The sequence below is a fragment of the Triturus cristatus genome, chromosome 2_2, assembly GCF_964204655.1.
Source record: "Triturus cristatus chromosome 2_2, aTriCri1.1, whole genome shotgun sequence".
In the NCBI taxonomy this organism is placed as follows: Eukaryota; Metazoa; Chordata; class Amphibia; order Caudata; family Salamandridae; genus Triturus; species Triturus cristatus.
The window spans coordinates 21,578,606-21,598,252 of record NC_140582.1 but is presented as its reverse complement, the minus strand read 5'-3'; the positions used below and the strand labels follow the sequence as shown (position 1 = coordinate 21,598,252).

Sequence of the window (19,647 nt, the reverse complement as noted above, 5' to 3'; positions counted from 1 at the left end):
AGAAAATCCATACGTCCACAGAGTAAGATAGAACAAAGAGAAGGCCCACACCAAAGAGGGTCGAAGACCTGAACAAATGTTAATCGGGCCAAATAGCGCACCTGCCTGTGGTACTATTGTCACCCATAAGGACCTAAGCGGCAGAGAAAAGATTAATTGAAGAGCATAGATAGCTCACACAATGCCTCCAAGGCATACAAAATAAGGCAAGGCTGTAGTGCACCAGCACACACACAACCAACCACACACACACACACACACACACACACCCACACCACCACACATACAACCACACACACATACAACCACACCCAACCACAACCAACCACAGACACACAACCATACCCGCCACAGTGTGAGTAATCGGGTAGGAAAAATCAAGTGGCCAAAAAAGCTGAAAGAACAGATTCCCACGAGACTGTAAAGCAAGATGTGCTCCAAATGTCTGAAAACAAAACCCATCACTGACTTCATAAATGAGAAGAACAGTACCTGCAGAAAGCAGGCACACCACACCAGGTGTAACCCTGGAAGGGAGAGAAGTACTCCCCCCTGTGAAGACGGATAAGAATCAAAACAAGGGGAAACAACAATTGCCGACAACCTTAGTACAACATGTGCACCAAAAAGGGAGGGACCATTAAAAGACATGTCAATTAAAGTAGTTAGCACAGCCTCCGAAAACCTGGAAGTACACAACCACAGACACCATGGAAGAGGCCATTGCCCGATCAACAGAATCAGTGATATATCACAGCAGATGCTAAGAGTGGCAAGCTTGTTGCCTTTCTCGTACCAGGGGAACAAGAGCATTCCGGGATTCTTTTGGAAGGGAGTGAAAGAGGTGTTCCACTGAGTCCCACAAGACGTGGGGAGAAGCAGGCGAGGACACAAGAAGTGTTCAGAGAGTGCAGGGGACAGCTAGAAGAAGTGCAAATATGCCTACCGCAAATGTCAAATTTCCTGGCCTCTCTTTCCGGAGGGAGAACATCAATATTTTGTCTGGCTGAAGCAGCCTGAACCATAAAGCTCCTAGTAGAGGGATGTCGAAGGAAACAGGAGCGATCCACAGGGAGCCCTGTTTCAGGTTTAGCCCAAGCACCCAGCCGGGATATTGAAAAGCCAGTCACTATAACGGAGTACAGGCTCAACGTTAGACAGGCCAAGATGAAGAACTCCAATTAAAGGCTCTGTCGACATTTCCACAGTAAAAAGTTGCAAATCCAGGATGACCGAAACTTGATTGAGCATGTCTGCCAGAGCGGAACTCGCCTCTATAGCCAAACCAGGGGACAGGAGGTTGGAGAAGAGTCTAAGCCACTGGGGTCACCGAAGTCAAGTAGCCATCTAGACAGCATAGGGGGTGGATTCATGTCCGAAATGGGAGGGGGACAATGCCTGTAGAACTTCCACAACCATAGTCCTTAGAAGGAAAAACCTGAGGAGGAGAGTCTAAGTCGGTCAGCTCCATCGGTGCCGCAGCTGGCAGATACCGTAAACGAAGCCGGTCGATGCTGAGAAGGCGATGCCTCAACATCAGAGGGAGCGGGGATCAGAGTTGATGGCACCACTATAGGAAATGGCAGGCAAAAACAGGACACCGACATTGGAGTCGACAGACCAGAAGCAGGATCCACAGGTGGGAGCCTCAAAGGGCTGTGCACTGGCGTCGCCAAGGTGTCAGACACATGAGGACGACCTGAAGCCGGGGGAGAGCCCGCGGGGGTCACAGGCACAACCTTATGTGGTGCCCAAGGGCTCTCCAGAGGGAGGTGAAGACCCAAGAATAAAATGAAGCGATTGAGAGTATTTTCTCATCTGGGTCAAAGATGACCGGTCCCAGGATAGGTGGGGCGACGCGGGGAAGTACTCATGCCCCAACACTTCAACAGAAAAGCAGTGACCAGTATTAGGTGAGGAAGGCACAAGGTGCCGCAACTTTGACCGCAGATACCAAGACTTACCCCCGGACGTCGAAGGAGAATGATGCCCATGGAACAGCTCCTACCGTGGACAGTCCATAGAGCATGTGGGAGACAGAGGACGAGAAGATTTCATTGACTGTGACATCTGGGCCACAAGGAGGTTCATGTGATGTTCCTTGCGCGATTTCGGTTGGAGCTGGGGACAGGAGTCGCACTCTTCGGTTTCATGGTGCTCATCCAGGCACCACATGCGAACCGAGTGAGGGTCTATGGCAGACATTTGTCATCAACAGGATTCACAAGGCTTGAAACAGAGGACATTGAAGAAGGGTAGAAAAAGGGTACACTGCTCTGTCGACGAAAAAACATCAAGTAGGTCAAAAACGGGGCGAAGGAACTGCAGTGCGGATCCACGTTGCTAGCATGGGAAAGGAAGAACTGACGTCAGCACATCAGGGGAGGGCTAACATGGACTCCGTTGACGTCCCATTTGGGAGGCGGAATCGCTTGAGGTCCTCTACCAACGCACAGAGGTACTGCTGAAAAGAATTCCAGAACCAGTCTGACACCTGGGGAGGATTCTAATATAAAAAATATCCAGCTAGATGTCTCTATCAGACAAATCCACACTGATAACACTGTTGGATTTACCAAAACATGCCCCCTGAAAACGTACCAGCCTGTGGTGTGCTTACGGACTTGATTCTGCCACCCTGACACCCGAGACAAGTTTCTGACCTCTGGGGTAAGAGTCTTTTGCTCTCAGGCGGTCAGGAACATAAACCTATCTGGGAAGAAGATATAACACCCTCTCCCACAGGATGACCTGCTGATATGCCTCCTTGGACTGGCGAGATTTAAAGGAACCACTGCCTGTGGAATGTGAATCTGGCTCCCCTCATTGAAGGGGAAGCAAAACACCCTGTCCAAAGACCACTTGGCACATGGAAAGGCAGGAAGGTTAGCTAGTCAAGTAGGTGTGCCACCCCTAGGCTAGCACCACCCCTAAGGTGGGCTAACGGCAGCGTGGACACACATTTTCAGAGGTAGCCATTTTTGTGATGGCATACCAAGGAATTCAGGGACAGGATTATGCCCACTTACCACAGAAAGTGGTCATATAGGGTCTGTAGTGACCCCAAGTGTCAGTAACGCATTGGATACTACCCTACACTCCCCTAACACCCCTAAATCCAGTATTTAGGGGAGTCCCTGGCAACAGAGATGCAAATCCTGATGACCAACACAGAAGGCCATGAAGAGCCGCTAAAGCAGAAGATAGCACCTGACCGGGCCCCAGCCCCGCTGACCTGTCTGCCGTTCACCATTAACTCTGTGCCAAAGGCGACTCGTCCTGCAGCTGAGTGCCTCCAGAACCTGGGAGGATTGCCTGTGTTCAATAAAGACCAAGACCTCTCGTGAACAGCAGAGCTGTTCAAAAGAAACCCTAAAGAAAAGACTCTGAGACCTCCAGTACCACCAAAGACCTGAAACCCGAAGTCACCTCTGCACCCGAAGCCTCCGGCCTGAGTTGAAGTGGGCCACCGGAGCCAACAAGGTTCCCCGGCACTCCAGAGTCCAAGTCTAGCATGGTTTCACCCCCGTGGACTCCCCGACATCGCCTGCAGCCTCTGCACGCAGGCCCCCTTGACTGCAACTGCTACCGTTAAGGAAACCGGATGCCTAAAGACACCTTTGGATTAATCTCCCTGGGCTTCGGAGAAGAGGACCCCAGGTAGGGCCTGTACGGGTCAGTGTGCAGCCACTTGGTGTGATCCTATACTCACAGTCAGAGTCTTTGGGTGCTGCTGGGGCTCTGACCCCTGTTGCTTCTCCGACTCAGATTGTGAGCTGGTCTCAGGAGTGAACAGGAAAGGCTGAGCTCCAGAAGGGTCAGCCTCCAAGTCTTCCTCAACATCTCATTCCCCAAAGATGTTAGGAGTGTTGTCTACTACCTGGTGCTCCATTCTCCAATGGGCTAATCTCCAGTCACACCGGTATAGCTAAATTTCTTGGAGCAAACTGCAAGACAGGCCTGATGCCCACTCTCGTCGGGTTCGGGGGAGAGGCACAGGTCACAGACCTAGTTGTGGTCGGTCCAAGGGTACATGGAGTGGCATGGGAGCGATATTAAAAGGATGTCCTTTCAATTACTATTTCTTCATTTTTGTCTTGGAAGCATAGAAGAAGCGGGCGTGAGGCCACAGAAGGGGCATAGTGCTCACAAAAGGTCTTGGAGTCCTGGTAGTCAAACTCTGACAAAGACAGGAGAGACGCATACGTAAAAGGTATTTTCCATGCTAATTGGAGAGGACTGACTGAAGACGTCCAACAATGAGCACTAAGAGGCGTCTACCCAGAGCTTAATCAGTCAATGCCTGAGCCACATGGTGGAAAAAAAAAACAATCTAAAAATTGAGCTGATGCCAAAGTGCATTTCAAACGATATGAGTCACTATACCTTGAGCCTTTGAAGAAAAACAAGTTGCAAGCTGCTGAGTCCAACACTAGATAGCAGAATTATGCAAAGCATGTGTATCCACAGCTGGACATGCCACGAACAGACATTTATTGCCTCCAAACCTGAATGTACCAAAGATAGGTGTAGAGTCTCTAATACTGAATCTTTAGCAAACTCCACTGTTTCTCGATGAGTTTTGCCCCAATGAACAGGTACCAATCACAGCTCAAAATCTTCCTTTTTTTGTTTACTCCCCAACCCTTCCTACACTTCTTTCTCCTTTGTGATGTTAGAGAATGAAGCAGGATATTACAAAGCAAACTCTGGAGCCACAGAATATACTTATTCTGGTATGAAGCCACACTATCATTTTAAGGACTGCTTTCAGAAATTGAAGATCAGGTTGGGGTACCAAAGCTCTGGTTCTATGTACTCCATGTACATATGTACTTGAAGCCTGATCAATCACAGGATGTTTTGATCTTTCCAATTGAGTTTTGAGGCTGGTGACACTCTCTGTTGAAGTGTCTGAACTGGCTAAGGTGTGAACAGTTAGACCCATATATCAGGACCCTAAGCCTTGCAACATGGTGCTTTCCACCCAAGAAGCACTTGCAATGCTTGTCCAGAGGATCACTCTCTAGCAGAGTTATGGCAGGTACAGGAAGAGGGGTAGCAACTTTCTTATGGTATCAATAAGCTTTACCTGCTAGAATAATTGCTAGGTACCATCCATCTTACACATATGTCACAATTTCTGTCCTGCGATAGGGCCTCTTACAGTACCAGCTCTTTTTTGGATTCTGACAAGAGATGGTTTGTCAGCAACCTTGGATATATATTCAGTGCAAAAACGCAAGACCTTAAAGTATGCTGCTCTCCACATAAGATGCAAGCCTTGTGAGGGCCAGTCAGCTAGAACTACTTGCTGTATCAAATGCATTGCTTGGTGCCTGTGTTAACCCCTTCAGTGCCCATGACGAGATAGTCTCGTCATGGAGCGCGGTTGCGCAGTGCCCATGACGAGACTATCTCGTCATGAACCCCGCCCGCTAATGAAACGCCCGGCACAGGGGGTGGAAAGGGCGGGGCACTGAAGAGGTTAAATGGTACATTTGTTAAAATGAGGAGAATCTCAAAATCATTTAGGTAATAGTGCTCTTTTGTGAGCAGTTTTTTCAGATTATGCAACCAAAAACAGGCAATTCCCATGGGAGAACAAGACAAATGAATACAATTGACTTGGAACTTCTGTATCAATAAGCTGACTTTCTTACAATGTCACTGACTTTTGGTGCGTGCAGTTGGTACCCTGATGTTATCATTTCTCAAATATAGTAACAGAGCCTGCTTGGGTTTACCTTTCTATTTAGTAGAACCACTCCAACGGCTGAATGCAGGATAGTCTGTTTTCCCCAGAAACCTGTGATTTATTCAGCAAATATCAGATCATGAAGTTGCTTGTACCAGTGAGTTCTCGAACGGAACAAAATACTGAGTACTATTATCTAGTGATAACAAGAGACATCACAATGATGCAAATCAAGAGCAATGCTCACACCCAGTGAATGACAGTCATAATCAAACCCCTGTCCCAGAATACACAGAGAATCAAAAATTCTGTGTTAACATTCTGAGGTTATTATTTACTTATGATTGCAAGAAATTACAGAATGATGAAACTCGAGATCAAGGATTAATTCCAGTGAATGACAAAGGCATCAACTTCCCTCAACCAGTCCATGTCTCTATGAGACATTATTATAATATACATTGAAACCAGTTAATACTCCAAACGGTGAACTATTCTTCAAGGAATATTTAAACTTTTCAAAGTTAGGTGGGGACTACTATAAATGATGAAACCAAGCCTATCATCCCCTCAATAACCAAAATGCCTTGAGGACAAAAAAAATAAGCATTTTTTTTCTCTGCTACTGTCTATAAAAAAGCGGGTCAGAAAGCTAATATTAAGAGATACGGGAAACAGAATTCATGTAGCATTAGTTGTATTTTATCAGCTTACTCACGATGTTGATTGTCAAATCATTGCATAACTTTTTAGCTTCTAGCTTATGACAAAAGAACAGCTTCAGATTAATAGGTATATAAATACCCATGTGAATATGCAAGCAACTCTGCTAATTGTCTCTGTTTTTTATAAGGTCATAAATGAGACAACAGAATACATTAATTCTGGACCGCCCTGAGAGCGACCATAATCCCTTAGTCCTGAGTTTTTTGATTGCCCAGCCCATAGAAAAAAACCATCAGAGATAGTCACTCCCGATGCCCTCTTAACTAACAACCAACGGAGAGTGCGCTGGGAAAAGGTTGCCATTGATAGTGCAGTACTTTCTGAGATTAGCTCAAAAGTTTCATGTGCGTTGGAAGACCTCCAGTCTCTTCGGAGCCCTGAGGATGTCGTTGGTGAGTCTACTCACATTCACGAAAATCTATTTTTAGGCCTTAAGTCTCTTTTTTCCAAACCTTGCAAGGTCAAGAAATCACTTACACCAAAGCCAAACTCTTGGTATAATAAAGCTTGCCTTGAGTCCTATAGCAAACTGAAATCTGCTATTAAAACAAAAAATCAGGCTATTATTAGACTAGCCAGGAAAGACTACAGCAAGGCTAAAGTCCTGGCCAAACAAGATTGGGATAATGATCATTGGAATGACCTTTTGGCTGCTAGTAAACAAAGGAATTTGACTTTGTTTTGGCATATCGCGAAGTGGGGCAACTCCCCGAGTACGCAGGTCCCCTCTAATCATGTACTCCCAGATATCTGGGTGTCGCACTTTGAGTCCCAGTTCTCGGATATTAATCTGGTTGAAGCGATCGCCTCTCCCTCTATCCGGGATTTGTCCTCTTCACAGAATTTTAAATTTGATTGTGAAGAGGTTACCAAGGTGCCTAGTGGCAAGGCACCGGGTATAGATTGTGTCCCCGCGGATCTCTTCAAATTTGACCTTAGCAACTGGGTGCCCTACATTGCACTCATGGCAACTGCAATAGCCAAGGGGGCTGCCATTCCTGAATCTTGGAAGGGCGCTGAGATTTTGCCCATCTTTAAGAAAGGTGATCGCTCCTGCCCGGGGAACTACCGCCCGATTAGTTTAATTGACTCTGTTCAAAAAATTATTGCAAGAATGATCCTGGCAAGAATCTAGTCTTGGATTGAGCAGGAGGATATCATCTCGCCCCTGCAGGCCGGCTTCAGACCCTGCACAAGTACCATTGATCAGCCGTTCAAGTTTCAACTGATCGTCTGGAAAACGGTTTATCTTTGCGGTAGCACTCTATACGCTGCTTTTGTTGACCTTCGGTCAGCATTTGACTTAGTCAATAGGACTAAACTCTGGGGGGCATTAGCGGAGCTAGGGATGCCTGCTGACCTTTTGAACATTATCATCAGGTTGCATGAAAATAATTTTGCACAAGTAAGATGGGGGAATCAAGGGCAGGTCACCGACAGATTCAAAGTTAGTAGGGGTGTCAGGCAAGGGTGCGTCCTTGCGCCCACTCTATTTCTGTTTTTCATAAATAGAGTCGTGCAGTACTTTTCTTCTACATCTACGGACGCCCCTATGCTGGGTGGTACAAAAATTCCACTCCTCATGTTTGCCGATGACACCCTACTCCTATCCCAGACTTTGTCTGGGTTACAGGTGGCGTTGAACGTGTTTGCCAACTTCTGTTCTGACTTTGACCTGTTAGTTAATGTTTCTAAAACCAAATACATGGACTTTAACAAAAGGAGATGTGTGAAAGGCCATGTGACCATGAATAATGATTTACTTGAACGAACCAATGTTATGACTTACTTGGGGGTAGTCTTCGAAAATAAGCTGAACTGGAGGCCACAAATAGATGTCCTATCTCTTAAATTCGCCCAGCTTTCTGGGTGCTTGGTTAAAGAACAAAAGCAATCCCAGTTGAAAATGATAGGCCCTCCTATTAAAATTTATAATGCAAGGATTAATTCTGCAATCCTATACGGCGCTGAACTCTGGGGTTTCGCCGATCTTTCCCCCTTGGTTAAGGCGCAACACAAATTTCTCAGGAAGCTTACCCCCCAGTGAAACCGCTCCTGCTGGATCTCGGCTGTTATTCTTTTGATGACATTGCTAGATTTAAACCATTGGCTTTTTAAAGGAGATTATGGACGGTCCCGGAATTAGGCCCCTATGCGAAGGCATTTCTGGACGTCCGCTCCATTTTGGGCGCCGGCAACATCATGTGGTTCAAGCAAGTTAGTCAACTATTGGAATCCATGGGTCTGGGAATTCTCTGGACCGACCCGGCTACCAACCCTTTTCCCCCTAAAAAATTTTTTAAAAGCCTTTATTGGTCAATGGTGCTTCAAAAACATCTATCCTTAGTTTCAGCTGAGTCCTTGTCAGGCAGGTTCCTTGAGCATAAAAAAGTCCCTCTTTTAGAAGCCTACAGGGACATTATTACCAGGCCCAGCGACAGGAAACTTTACCATCAATTGAGGGTTGGCACCTTACCCACTAAATCATTTACAAAAAAATGGAAGGGTGAGACTTGTGACTCCTGTAGCTGGTGTACTGACTGTGTTGATTCAGTGGGTCATATATTTTTTGTCTGCCCGGCCTATGCCGCCCCCCGGGCTAAATGGCTTAAACCTATATGTCGCACATTGGGAACTAGACAGGGGTTTGAAGCCCTAAGAATTCTGAGATTTGATACTGGCGAATGTGTCGTAGTTGCAGTGGCCAAATTTTTGGGTGGGGTTTGGATTATCAGAAACAGGAGGCACTAGATTTTTGAGCTGTGTTTATTCATGATTTTATTCTAATTGTGTCACATTGGAATTGTTCTTAATATTTATTCTGTATGCATTTTTACTATGTAATTGTCTTTTTTGATGAAATCGATCGATAATAAAGACTAATGAAATGAAATGAAATGAATACATTAATCTGTGCATGCATAGCGGATTTCGTCAAGTGCTTTGCATGCAATAAAGTTGTTTAATTTCAAAATGAGACCATAAAGGTGACCCTACTTTTGCTTTAGGTCTTCCAGCATGCATTTAAAAGCATTAAATTACATTACATAACAGAACAACCATGTGTGAGGGAGAGGAACTCTACTGACAGAGCCATGTGTCTTCTCCATAACTATGTCCAAATGGTATATGTTAAGGAAGTGGAATTATTAAACATGTAACAATCAAAAATATATATGTGAAAAAAGATTACCCGAGATGCCTTTAAGGTCCTTGATGGTGACTAGGTTCGAGCACACATGTTGATGTCTGTAAATGGACTCCGATAAAAGAAAGTGCAAGTTGTGCAAAGGCATGGTAGAAATAAGGGGCAGCATTCCATCCTGATGGGGAATTTGGACCAAAATATGAATCCTGGAAGGAAGAAATGGCACTATGATATAAAACACATTTTGACAAAGTACCTGCCATCTAATTAATTTCTTCATTTGAAATTTTGTTTCTTGTAAGACACGCAATGTAAATGTAAAATAAATGTGGCCAAATAAATTGTGTCCCTTTGAAGCCTGTAATTTGGGGTAACACTTGTGGCTTCCTGTAGGATGAAGGTAATACCTATTTGGCCTGAAATCCCTCATTGTTCCCATTCCTGAGAGTCGTTGGCAGGTCTCCCTAGGAGGGCAGAAAGCGGTCGTGTTGAACAGGCTCCATGTATGCCCAGGGAGACACAGGAGTTTAAAGGATACAAATTGGCAGCTTTGTAAAAGCTGCACACTGCAACAAGTTACATTATGTTTGCCATGATATTCAAGTCAAGCTTAATGGACAAGTTACTTACCTTCGGTAACACCTTATCTGGTAGAGACATGATCTAGCCGCAAAATCTTTACTTTTGAACTCCCAGGCGTCAGGCTGGATCCGGAAGATTTTTCTTAGCAGTACCCCTGCGTGACGGTAGACGGTGTCAGTTGACTCCGAGTGACGTCGGCGGCACAGTGTTCGTCGTGACATCCACATCAAAAAACCGCCCCTCCTGCTCACTGACGTCAGTACTTTTGACAACTTTCCATGCCAGAAGTGCGGAGCCCTTAAGTGACTGATCATGGTGTGTTAGAAGAAGCTAGGGCCCTGAAGAGGATCAGCCCTGACACTAAAAGACAATTCCGCAGAGTGGGGAGGATAGTAAATAATCAGTGGCTAGATCATATCACTACCAGATAAGGCTTTACCTTAGGTAAGTAACTTGTCCATCTGATAGAGACACCTGGCCGCAGATTCTTTACCTTTGAATAGATACTCAAGCAATACCTTCCCTAGATATGGGACTGCAGAAAAGCTTTAAATCAGGAAATCCTGTAAAACAAAGCGGCCAAACAGGGCCTCCCTGCAAACCTGAGAATTCAGGTAGTAGTGTCTGGTGATCGTGTGCGGGTATGCCCACGTGGCTGCTTGACAGATATCAAAAATAGGAATACCATGCTGTAGGGCTGTGGTAGTTGCTTTCACTCTGGTGGAATGGGCCCGAAGGCCTTCAGGAGGCTTGCTTCTTTGCTAAGGCGTAACAGATTTTTATATAGAGGATAACCCAACAAGAGATGGTTCTCTTTTAAACAGCACACCCCTTCTTTGCTCCCACGTACCCTATAAAGAGTTGGTCATCCACCTTGAACTCTTAAGTGCGAATAAGGTAGAACGATAACGCTCTTTTTGAGTCCAGCCGATGGAGACGCTCCTCTACCTTGGAAAGGTGCGGAGACGTGTAGAAAGTGGGTAGAGTAACAGACTGTCCCAAATTACAATCTTGGGCAAAAAGGATGCAATAGCTCTCAGGACAACTTTGTCAGGGAAGGAGGCTGTGAGGACAATGCCTGCAGTTTGCTCAACCTCATTGCAGAGGTAATTGCCACCAAATAAGCGGTTTTGATAGTGAGCAACCGTAGAGGGCAGTTGAGCAGCAGCTCAAACGGTGCGCACATCAAGAAAGTAAAGACAAAATTAAGGTCCCACTGTGGCATAAGAAAAGCAGAAGGGGGAAACAAGTGGGTTAACCCCATTTAAAGACCTCTGCACCAGAGGCGACTTAAAAAGCGACAGTTGATCTGGCAGTCAAAGAAAATCGAGAGGGCTGAAAGGTAGCCCTTCAAATTGCCCAAAGCAGAGCCCTGCTGGGCCGACCAAAGGATAAACAAGAGAATATATGCCAGAGAAGCAGATTAAGGCTCAATAGTCCGTTCTGTACAATATTTCCAAAATGTGTTTTATTGGCAGGCGTATACCGACTTCGTGGAGGACGCTTGGCTGCTAGAATAACTTCACAGTCTTCGGGAGGAAGGTCAAAAGCTGTCAACTGTCGCCCCTCAATCTCCATGCAAGGAGCCGCAGAACGGACAGGTTCAGGTGGAGAACCCTGCCCTGCTGCTGCGACAGAAGATCCTCCCGGAGGGGCAGCCTGAATTGATGCTTATATCCAGAAGCTCGGGATACTAAACTCTCCGTGTCCAATCCAGAGCCACAAGAATAACTTGTGCCTTGTTGCTCCTGACTTTCTAGGCCACTCTGGGCAGGAGTGGTTTGGATGTAAAGGCGTACAGGAGGCCTGAGCTCCACTCGTGACGAAAAGCGTCACAGAGCGAGAGCCGCTTTGTAAACTCCAACACGGAAAACTGCTGACATTGTGCATTCTCTTTGAAGGAGAACAGATCTAGCTATGGCTCTCCCTACCGCTGAAAGAGACCTTGTATCACCTCCGGATGGAGACGCCACTCATGATCTGCAAGGCACCTTTGGCTGAGTTTGTCTGCTCTGGCACTCAGAGAACCGGCCAGATGTTGAACCAACAGGGAAATGCCCTGTTGTTCTAGACAAGTCCAGACCCCACTCTGCCATTTTTTTGCAGTACCACATGGCGGAAGTGTTGTCTGTGAACACCTGAACTAGCCTTCCCTTGATGGATGCAAAAAAGACTTTTAGTGCCTGTCAGGTCACGAAGCTCCAATAGGTTGATATGGAGCTTGGCTTCCACCGGAGACCAGAGTCCACTGATCTCCACCTCCCCCAGATGGCTGCCCCATCACAGAAGAGATGCATCGGTCACAACTGTGAAGGTCTGGGTGGGGGAAGGGCAAGGGGTCTGCCTTTAACCCAATCACAGTTTGTCAGCCAACACTGCAGGTCTTTCGCAGAGCCCTCTGATATCTGAACTAGGTCAATGAGATGTCCTTGATGCTGTGCCCATTGGAATTTCAGGTCCCACTGCAGAGCCCGCATGCGCCACCGTGCATGGTCTGCCAGTAGGATGCAGGAGGCCATGAGGCCCATCAGCCTCAGAGTCACTCTCACCAAAATCCAGGATAGAGGCTGAAACATCGATATCATAGCTTGAATATCTTGGACTCGCCGTTCAGGAGTATAGGCTCGAAACTTTACCATGTTCAGAATCTCCCCAATAAAAAGGAGCATCTGAGAGGAAGTTAAATGTGACTTTGGCACGTTGATAGTGAACCCCAGCAAATGCAGGAGGTTCACTATGGTCTGGAGGTGGGAGAGGACTGCTTGGGACGAGCCCGCCTTCAACAACTCGTCATCGACATACGGGAAGACTGGAATCCCTGATCGCCGCAGATGGGCTGCGACCACCGCTATCCCTTTTGTGAACACCCGAGGGGCACTGGTGAGGTCGAAGGGGTGCACTGCAAACTGAAAGTGCTCGTGGCCCATCGTAAACCACTGGTAGCCATGATAGGCAGGATGGGGACATGGAAATAGGCATCCTGCAACTCTAGCACTACCATCCAGTCTCCCAGATCCAGCGCAGACAGGACATGAGATAGGGTGAGCATCTTGGTCTTCTCCTTTTTGAGGAAGTAGTTGAGGGCTTTGAGGTCGAGGATAGGACGAAGGCATCTGTCCTTCTTTGGGACCAGAAAATAGCAGGAACAACAACAACAGCCTATTTCTGGCCCAGGAACCCTCTCTATGGCTCCCTTGGGCAAGGGAGTTTGGACTTCCTAGCAGAGTATGGCAAGGTGATCCTCCATCAGTAGATTGTACACTGGAGGCATGGATGGAGGTAGCCTTGAAGGGGTTGAAGTAGCCCCTTTGAACTATTTGCAATACTCACCTGTCCCGAGGCGAGGTTTTCCCAGTGGTGGAGATGGCGTATTCTTCCACCAATTGGCCGTAAATGGTCCTGGGGGATCGGACTAGTAATGTTTTGCAGTGGAAGAGGGAATCATGGCTTGTCTCGACTTCTGCCCTCCTGACCATGGGGTAGGGGTAAACCGTGTTCACCGCCCGGCAGAGGTTGCTGAACTTGCGGAGCCCTCTGGCCTGAAATGGGATGGCGTGGTTGGTAGCACCTTTCATAGCCACAAAAGGAGCGAAAAGCAGATACAGGCCAAGATATTGAGGTGAGGCCCAAAGACTTGGCCGCAGCCCAGAGTCCTTGAAATGCTCAAGGTCAGCAACTGCTTTGTCATCGAAGGGACGAGAGCGATCAAAGGGCATGTCAATAAGATTACCTTGGACATCCCCCAAAAAGCCAGACGTCCTCAGCCCGGCGTGGCGACGCATGGCCACTGTCATGGAAATCGCTATGCCCAGCTAATCTGTCGTGTCCAAGCCACATCGGATTGCGAACTTCGCTGCATCTTTCCCGTATGAAATGGCTTAGGGGAGTAGAATCTGGTCCTCCTCAGAGACTCTGAGCAGCACCTGTGCAACTGTTTCCCATAACGAATGGGAATATTAGCCCAAAAGACAGGCAGTGTTCACCGACAGCAAAGCTAGACTGGGGGAAGAAAATGGTTTCTTCCCAGAGCTTTCCAGTCTTTTGGATTCCCTGTCTGGAGGTACGGATGGGAACGTGCCACAGGAAGTGGAAGCTTGAACCACCAAGCTTTGTGGGGTGGGGTGGGAGGTGAGGAAAACTGGGTCGCCGGTGTGGGGCAATGGAGGCGGGCGATCATTCTATTCACAAGAGTATGAGAAAGTGGCTCTGTATATACTGTTCCCAAATAGGTATAGGGGGTGTACAGAGTCCACAGTCCCCAGAGGCTTGGCAGAGGCTAAAGTTAGATATAACCATACTCTCTAAAGTGGTAGCTTGGTCGAGCAGTAAGGCAGTATCAGAGGACAGTGTAAAGCATTTGTTGTACACACTCAGTCAGCAAATGGTCTCACACACTCAATAACTGAACTCTAGGCCAATGGTTTATATATAAAAAATATATGCTTGTTTTATTTTAGAACCAACAATTGGAATTAAAATATACTTTCTCAGAATGAGATACTTTATATAAATACTTTGCAATATGCAATTGACTTTTGTAAACAGTTACAAGTGGTTGCAATAGGCAAAACTATTTTAAACACAATAATGCATTGAGTTCAATGGAAGTTTCAAGTTATTTGCCACAGATTTCTTTTAGGGTTACTTTTGGAATTCCAGGACTGGATCCTAGATTCAGTCCTGGGTCAGTACTTAGAATCAAGTGGTAAAAGTCTACTTAATTACTGTGATGATTTTTAGACAATATTTTGCTATTTTAAAAGTTGACACTTAGAAAATATTTAATAGAAAACAGTCAATGATTCCCTATGGAAGAAAATTCAAGTTGCAGGTATAGTATGTTCTCGTTACTTTTGTAATCCAGTACTGGGTACCTAGACTCAGTACTGGGACCTTTATCCAAAACAGGTAAGCAATTACGTTTTCAGAAGTTATACAATTTTTAAAGAATATTTAAAGTTTGCAGAAATTGACAGAAGAAATTTCACAGAAAAACAGTCAATGATTTCCTATGGGAGAAAATTGGGTTACTGGTAAGTACAGTTGAAAGTATTTTTCAGAGTCAGTGCTGGGCACCAAGATCCAGCACTGGGAGCTCAACTAAGAGCAGGTGAGTATTTTCGTTTCTCAGCTGATTTTTGGTGAATATTTTAAGATTTGAAAAGTCCACACTTTCAGGAAAAAGCCAGTCAATGTTACCCTATGAAGAAAATTGAGTTATCGGTTTAAAGGTAAGTACTCAACTGGCAGAGTTAAGGTTCTGGGCATAGACCCAGGGGTCCCCCAGGGTCAGGTAGGTGCAGTTGGTTCACCCCCAGCGGCACTAGGGCAGCCGGGTGCAGAGAGAGTTAGGCCCAATGTTATCCTATGAGGGATAGGGGGGCCTTGGTTGGTGGCTGCTGACTAGCAGGCCACGCGGCTGTGGGAGCTGGGCTCCTGGTCACTTACTCAGGGCAAGTGGGGAAGTAGATAGGTGTAGAGGTTGCACTGCCAGGGCCACTCGGGCAGCTGGGTGCTTTTGAGCCTTCGGGCGCTCAATTGATTTCAATGGGAAATCTCCGGTTTAGAAAAAGACTGCAAGCTCGGGGACGAGGATTCTTCAGGTACCACCACCACTTCGAGAGGTAAGTTGGGTAGTTGGAGGATAGGTAGGTACCCCGGGATTGGGCACAGGGGGCCGCGGGGCGCCGGGTGGAGGGATGCCTTTTGGTGTCGGGAAATCTTACCCTCTGTTGATCGCGGTTAGGGGGGGCACCTTGTTCTGAGGCTGCAGGCTTCTTCAGGGGTGTCGAGAGAGGTCCTTGGGTGCCGGACTCGGGGTCACAGTCGCCGTGGGGTCGTCCTCGTGGTCTTTGTTCACTCCGGCACAGGCCAGGCTTGGCTGGTGCAGAGTGTGCTGGGTTCGCGGTTCCGGGCTGCTGCCAGGGATTAGAAGTAGATTTTGAGTAAAGCCTCTACTCATGGGAGTCCCAGGGCCTTAGAGTCAAAAGGTAGCCAGGTCCTCCGGGGTTTGTGAGGTTGCTGGCCACAAGAGATGCCGGTTTGGAGCAGGAGCAGGTTTGAGGGTCGACAGGTCGGTAGGGCTGGGGCCAAAGCAGTTTGTGTCTTCCTCTTCTTAGCAGGTGCAGGGCAGGTCTTCTTTCTTCTAGCTCTTCTTCGGATTTTGGAATCTGGAAAAGGAAGGTTCAGGGTGCCCCTAAATACTAGATTTAGGGGCGTTACAGGTAGGTGAACGCCAGGGACCAATGGGTCCCTGTCCTGGGGTGGGTACACCACCTATCCTGCCTCTCTCCTGTGGGAGAGGGGCAGTAGCCTAGTCCTGATTGGGTAGGGCTTCCCATCTTCAAGATGGCGAGAGCCTGGGGATGTGCTTCACCTCGCCTCCCCACATGAGGGGTGGGGTTGGCAGGCTGGCACATCCCCTGTCCTTATTTGGGGTTTCCGGCCAAGCTTCCCTCCAGAGTGGGGGGTTGCAGTGGCCTGGGGAAGCTCACAGAGGCGGCATGCCTTTGAAGCTTCCCCCTGCCCATCCTGGGGGAGGAGATTTAGCACCTCGCCCAGGATGTACATTGTTGCAGGCCCAGGAGAGCAGGGGCTCTCCTACCCAGGGGTCCAGCAACATGTCTACTGTGTGGCAGCCTAGGCAGCCTCATAACAGACGTGGATTGTGGGTTAGGTTTCAGGGGGCCTCTCTTAGATGCCCTCTGTGGTGCTTGGTACATTAAATCCCACACTGGCATCAGTGTGGATTTAATGTGCTGAGCAGTTTGATACCAAACTTATCAGGCTTCAGTGCTGCCATTATGGTGCAGCGGAGTTCGTGTTTGACAAGCTCCCAGCACCATGCACTCTTAAATGGCAGCACTGCACTTACAGGGCCCAGGAATGGACCTGGGTACAGTAGGGGCACAGGGCTCCTGCCTCTGTGCCCACACCACTGGCATAGGGCACCCAGCTAGGGGGGGTGGCTGATGTATGCCAGGGCAGTGTAGGTTGTGGGCATGGCACACTGGGATGTGTGCCATGTCGTCTCTGTTTTGTCTTGTACCCAGACACTCAGCCTGCCAGGGCAGTGTGTGTGTGTTAGGGTACAGGGCCTCTAAGGGTGGCACAATGAGTGCTGCAGCCCTTAGAGGCCTTCCCTGGTCACAAGGCCCTGGGTACCTAGGGTATCATTTACCAGGGACTGACATGTGGCCAGGGTTTGCCAATTTGGTTTCGAGGTTTTTGTTTAGGGAAGGAACATAGGCCCTGGGCACCTGATTGGCAGGAGTCAAAGTACATTCAGCAATTCAGCAAAAAGTGGGGGCATACCATGCAAGAAAGATGGCACTTTCTCACAAACAGCCTCTGTGCTGGGCTTGGACCAGGTGCCCGGAAGGACGTCCATTATGGTCTCATTGAAGAGCAGCAAGGGTTCCGACAGGAGACACTAGGCTGCAGAACCTCTGTCAAGATGTTAGTCTTGACAGCCACCATAGGGAGCTGCAGGCCAAAGACCTCCACAACCCTACGCACAACCATACCAAACAACACCCCCTCATCTTTGGCCAAGATAGGTGGAGACAGCATGCCAGAGTCTGGGGAGGTGTCCAGATCACCAACATCACCCAGTTCCTCATACAACTCCATGTCTTGAGGTTGTGGGATTGGTATCAGATCCTGCTCCTCCTCCCAATCCTCATCCATTCCTAATCCTTCAGAATAGGGCAGGTTGAACGGCATGGAGCCAGAATCAGGATTGGGGAGGCGCCACCAGTGGGCGCCGGCGAGACTGAGGACCTCAACGTCGGACGCGGCACCGAGGAAGGTCGCTTTGGAGGTGCGACCAGCACCGATCCGGATCCAGTAGGAGGCTGTGGCACCGGAGTCGAAGGCGCTGAACCAACAGAGACTCCTCAGTCATCTGAGCCTGCCAGGCCTGAGGACGCACCGGCAGTGTCAGGCCACCCAAATATGCTGCACATGGTATCATAAAAATCTAAGTTGGGCGGGGGTCGCTACCGGCCCCGGAAAGGGAGGAAAGCGTTTAACCGACCCAGGCACCCACGGAGCGGTGTCTTGAACGCCGAGGTAACTCCGTCTCGACAGACGGGGCGAAGTTGAAGCTTGGGGCGAAGTTGAAGCTTGCAACAACATCTTGTGCTTTTTGCGGTACCTCTTACCTGACTTCGACCCACCAGAGCGGTGCTTGGACCTTCCTCTCGACCGAGACAGGCGAGGCAACCTCCGTGGTGCCAGACACTGGTCTGCGAGCAGCTTTAGCGATCACTCCCTCAAAGCCTTCAGGACCTAGGCACAGCAATCGGAGCACAACTTGGTGTCATGGTGGCGCTCCAGACACGGGAGACACACTAAGTAGGGGTCCGTGACCAACATGGCACGGTGACAGGCGCCGCATGGCTTGAACCCCGAGGTCTTCTTGCTGGACATCCCTAGCACACCAAAAGGAGTCAACAAAAAGTTAAAAAATCTCTCAAAAAATGACAAGCGGTAAGCTCTCTTTGACGGATCTGCGCTCCCCAGTCCCAGAATACACAGAGAATCAAAAATTCTGTGTTAACATTCTATGTTTATTATTCACTTATGATTACAAGAAATTACAGAATGATGCAATTCGAGATCAATAATTAATTCCACTGAATGGCAAAGGCACCACCTTCCCTCAACCAGTCCATGTATCAATAAGACCTTATTATAATTAGGGCTCCCGGTTTTATGGTATTTATTTTTTTAACCTTTCCGTCTGTTTATCCATATTTAATTTTTGGCCATTTTATCTGTATTTATCCATATTTATTTTGTGTTTTGCGTATAAATGTAGTTGTAAAACTGTACATTTCCATATTTATTTAAATGATAGATGCTGACTCATACTTTGATGTATGTCATGCTTTAGCTATTTAAGTTGCCACATATTACATAACAGTACATCCACTGGCAGATATTAGCATTATACCACAAATGTATGTTGACAAATGCAGTTATTTAAAGAAATTTAATTGCGTTTTTTAATTTCCAATGCTGTACTTCTGCTCAGCTGTTGGGCTAAATTCTTGAAAGACAGCATGAAAAGTCACTGAAAAGAAGCACATTTTCTGTATTTATCCATTTTTTAAAATAAATGCAGCCAGAAAACACATTGTTTTCTGTCTATATTTACCTGTAAAAATCAGTAAAAACGGAAAACAGGGAGCCCTAATTATAATACAGCACTGAAACAAGTTAATACTCCAAGTGGTGAACTATTCTTCAAGGAATATTTAACCATTTCCAGGTTGGTGTAGACTACTTTAAATGATGAAACCAAGCCTATCACCCCCTCAATACCTAGAATGCCTGGAGGCCCCCAAAAAAATAAACCTGTTTTTTTTCTGCTACAATCTATAAAAATGCTGGACAGAAAGCTAATATAGAGAGATATGGGAAACAGAATTCATGTAGCATTAGTTGTATTTTATCAGCCTACTCACAATGGTGATGGTCAAATCAT

At 47.2% G+C, this 19,647-nt stretch overlaps 1 protein-coding gene across 2 annotated transcripts in view; it reads right to left on the bottom strand.

Annotated features, from left to right (window-relative positions):
• The window catches only part of FRAS1 (Fraser extracellular matrix complex subunit 1), a 1,553,355-nt gene that overhangs the window by 697,350 nt on the left and 836,358 nt on the right, over positions 1-19,647 (bottom strand). For both annotated transcript variants that reach the window (XM_085640947.1, XM_085640945.1), the window contains exon 18: positions 9,618-9,778. In XM_085640947.1, coding sequence (XP_085497073.1) covers positions 9,618-9,778 — 161 coding nt within the window. The remainder of the gene's footprint in view (positions 1-9,617; positions 9,779-19,647) is intronic.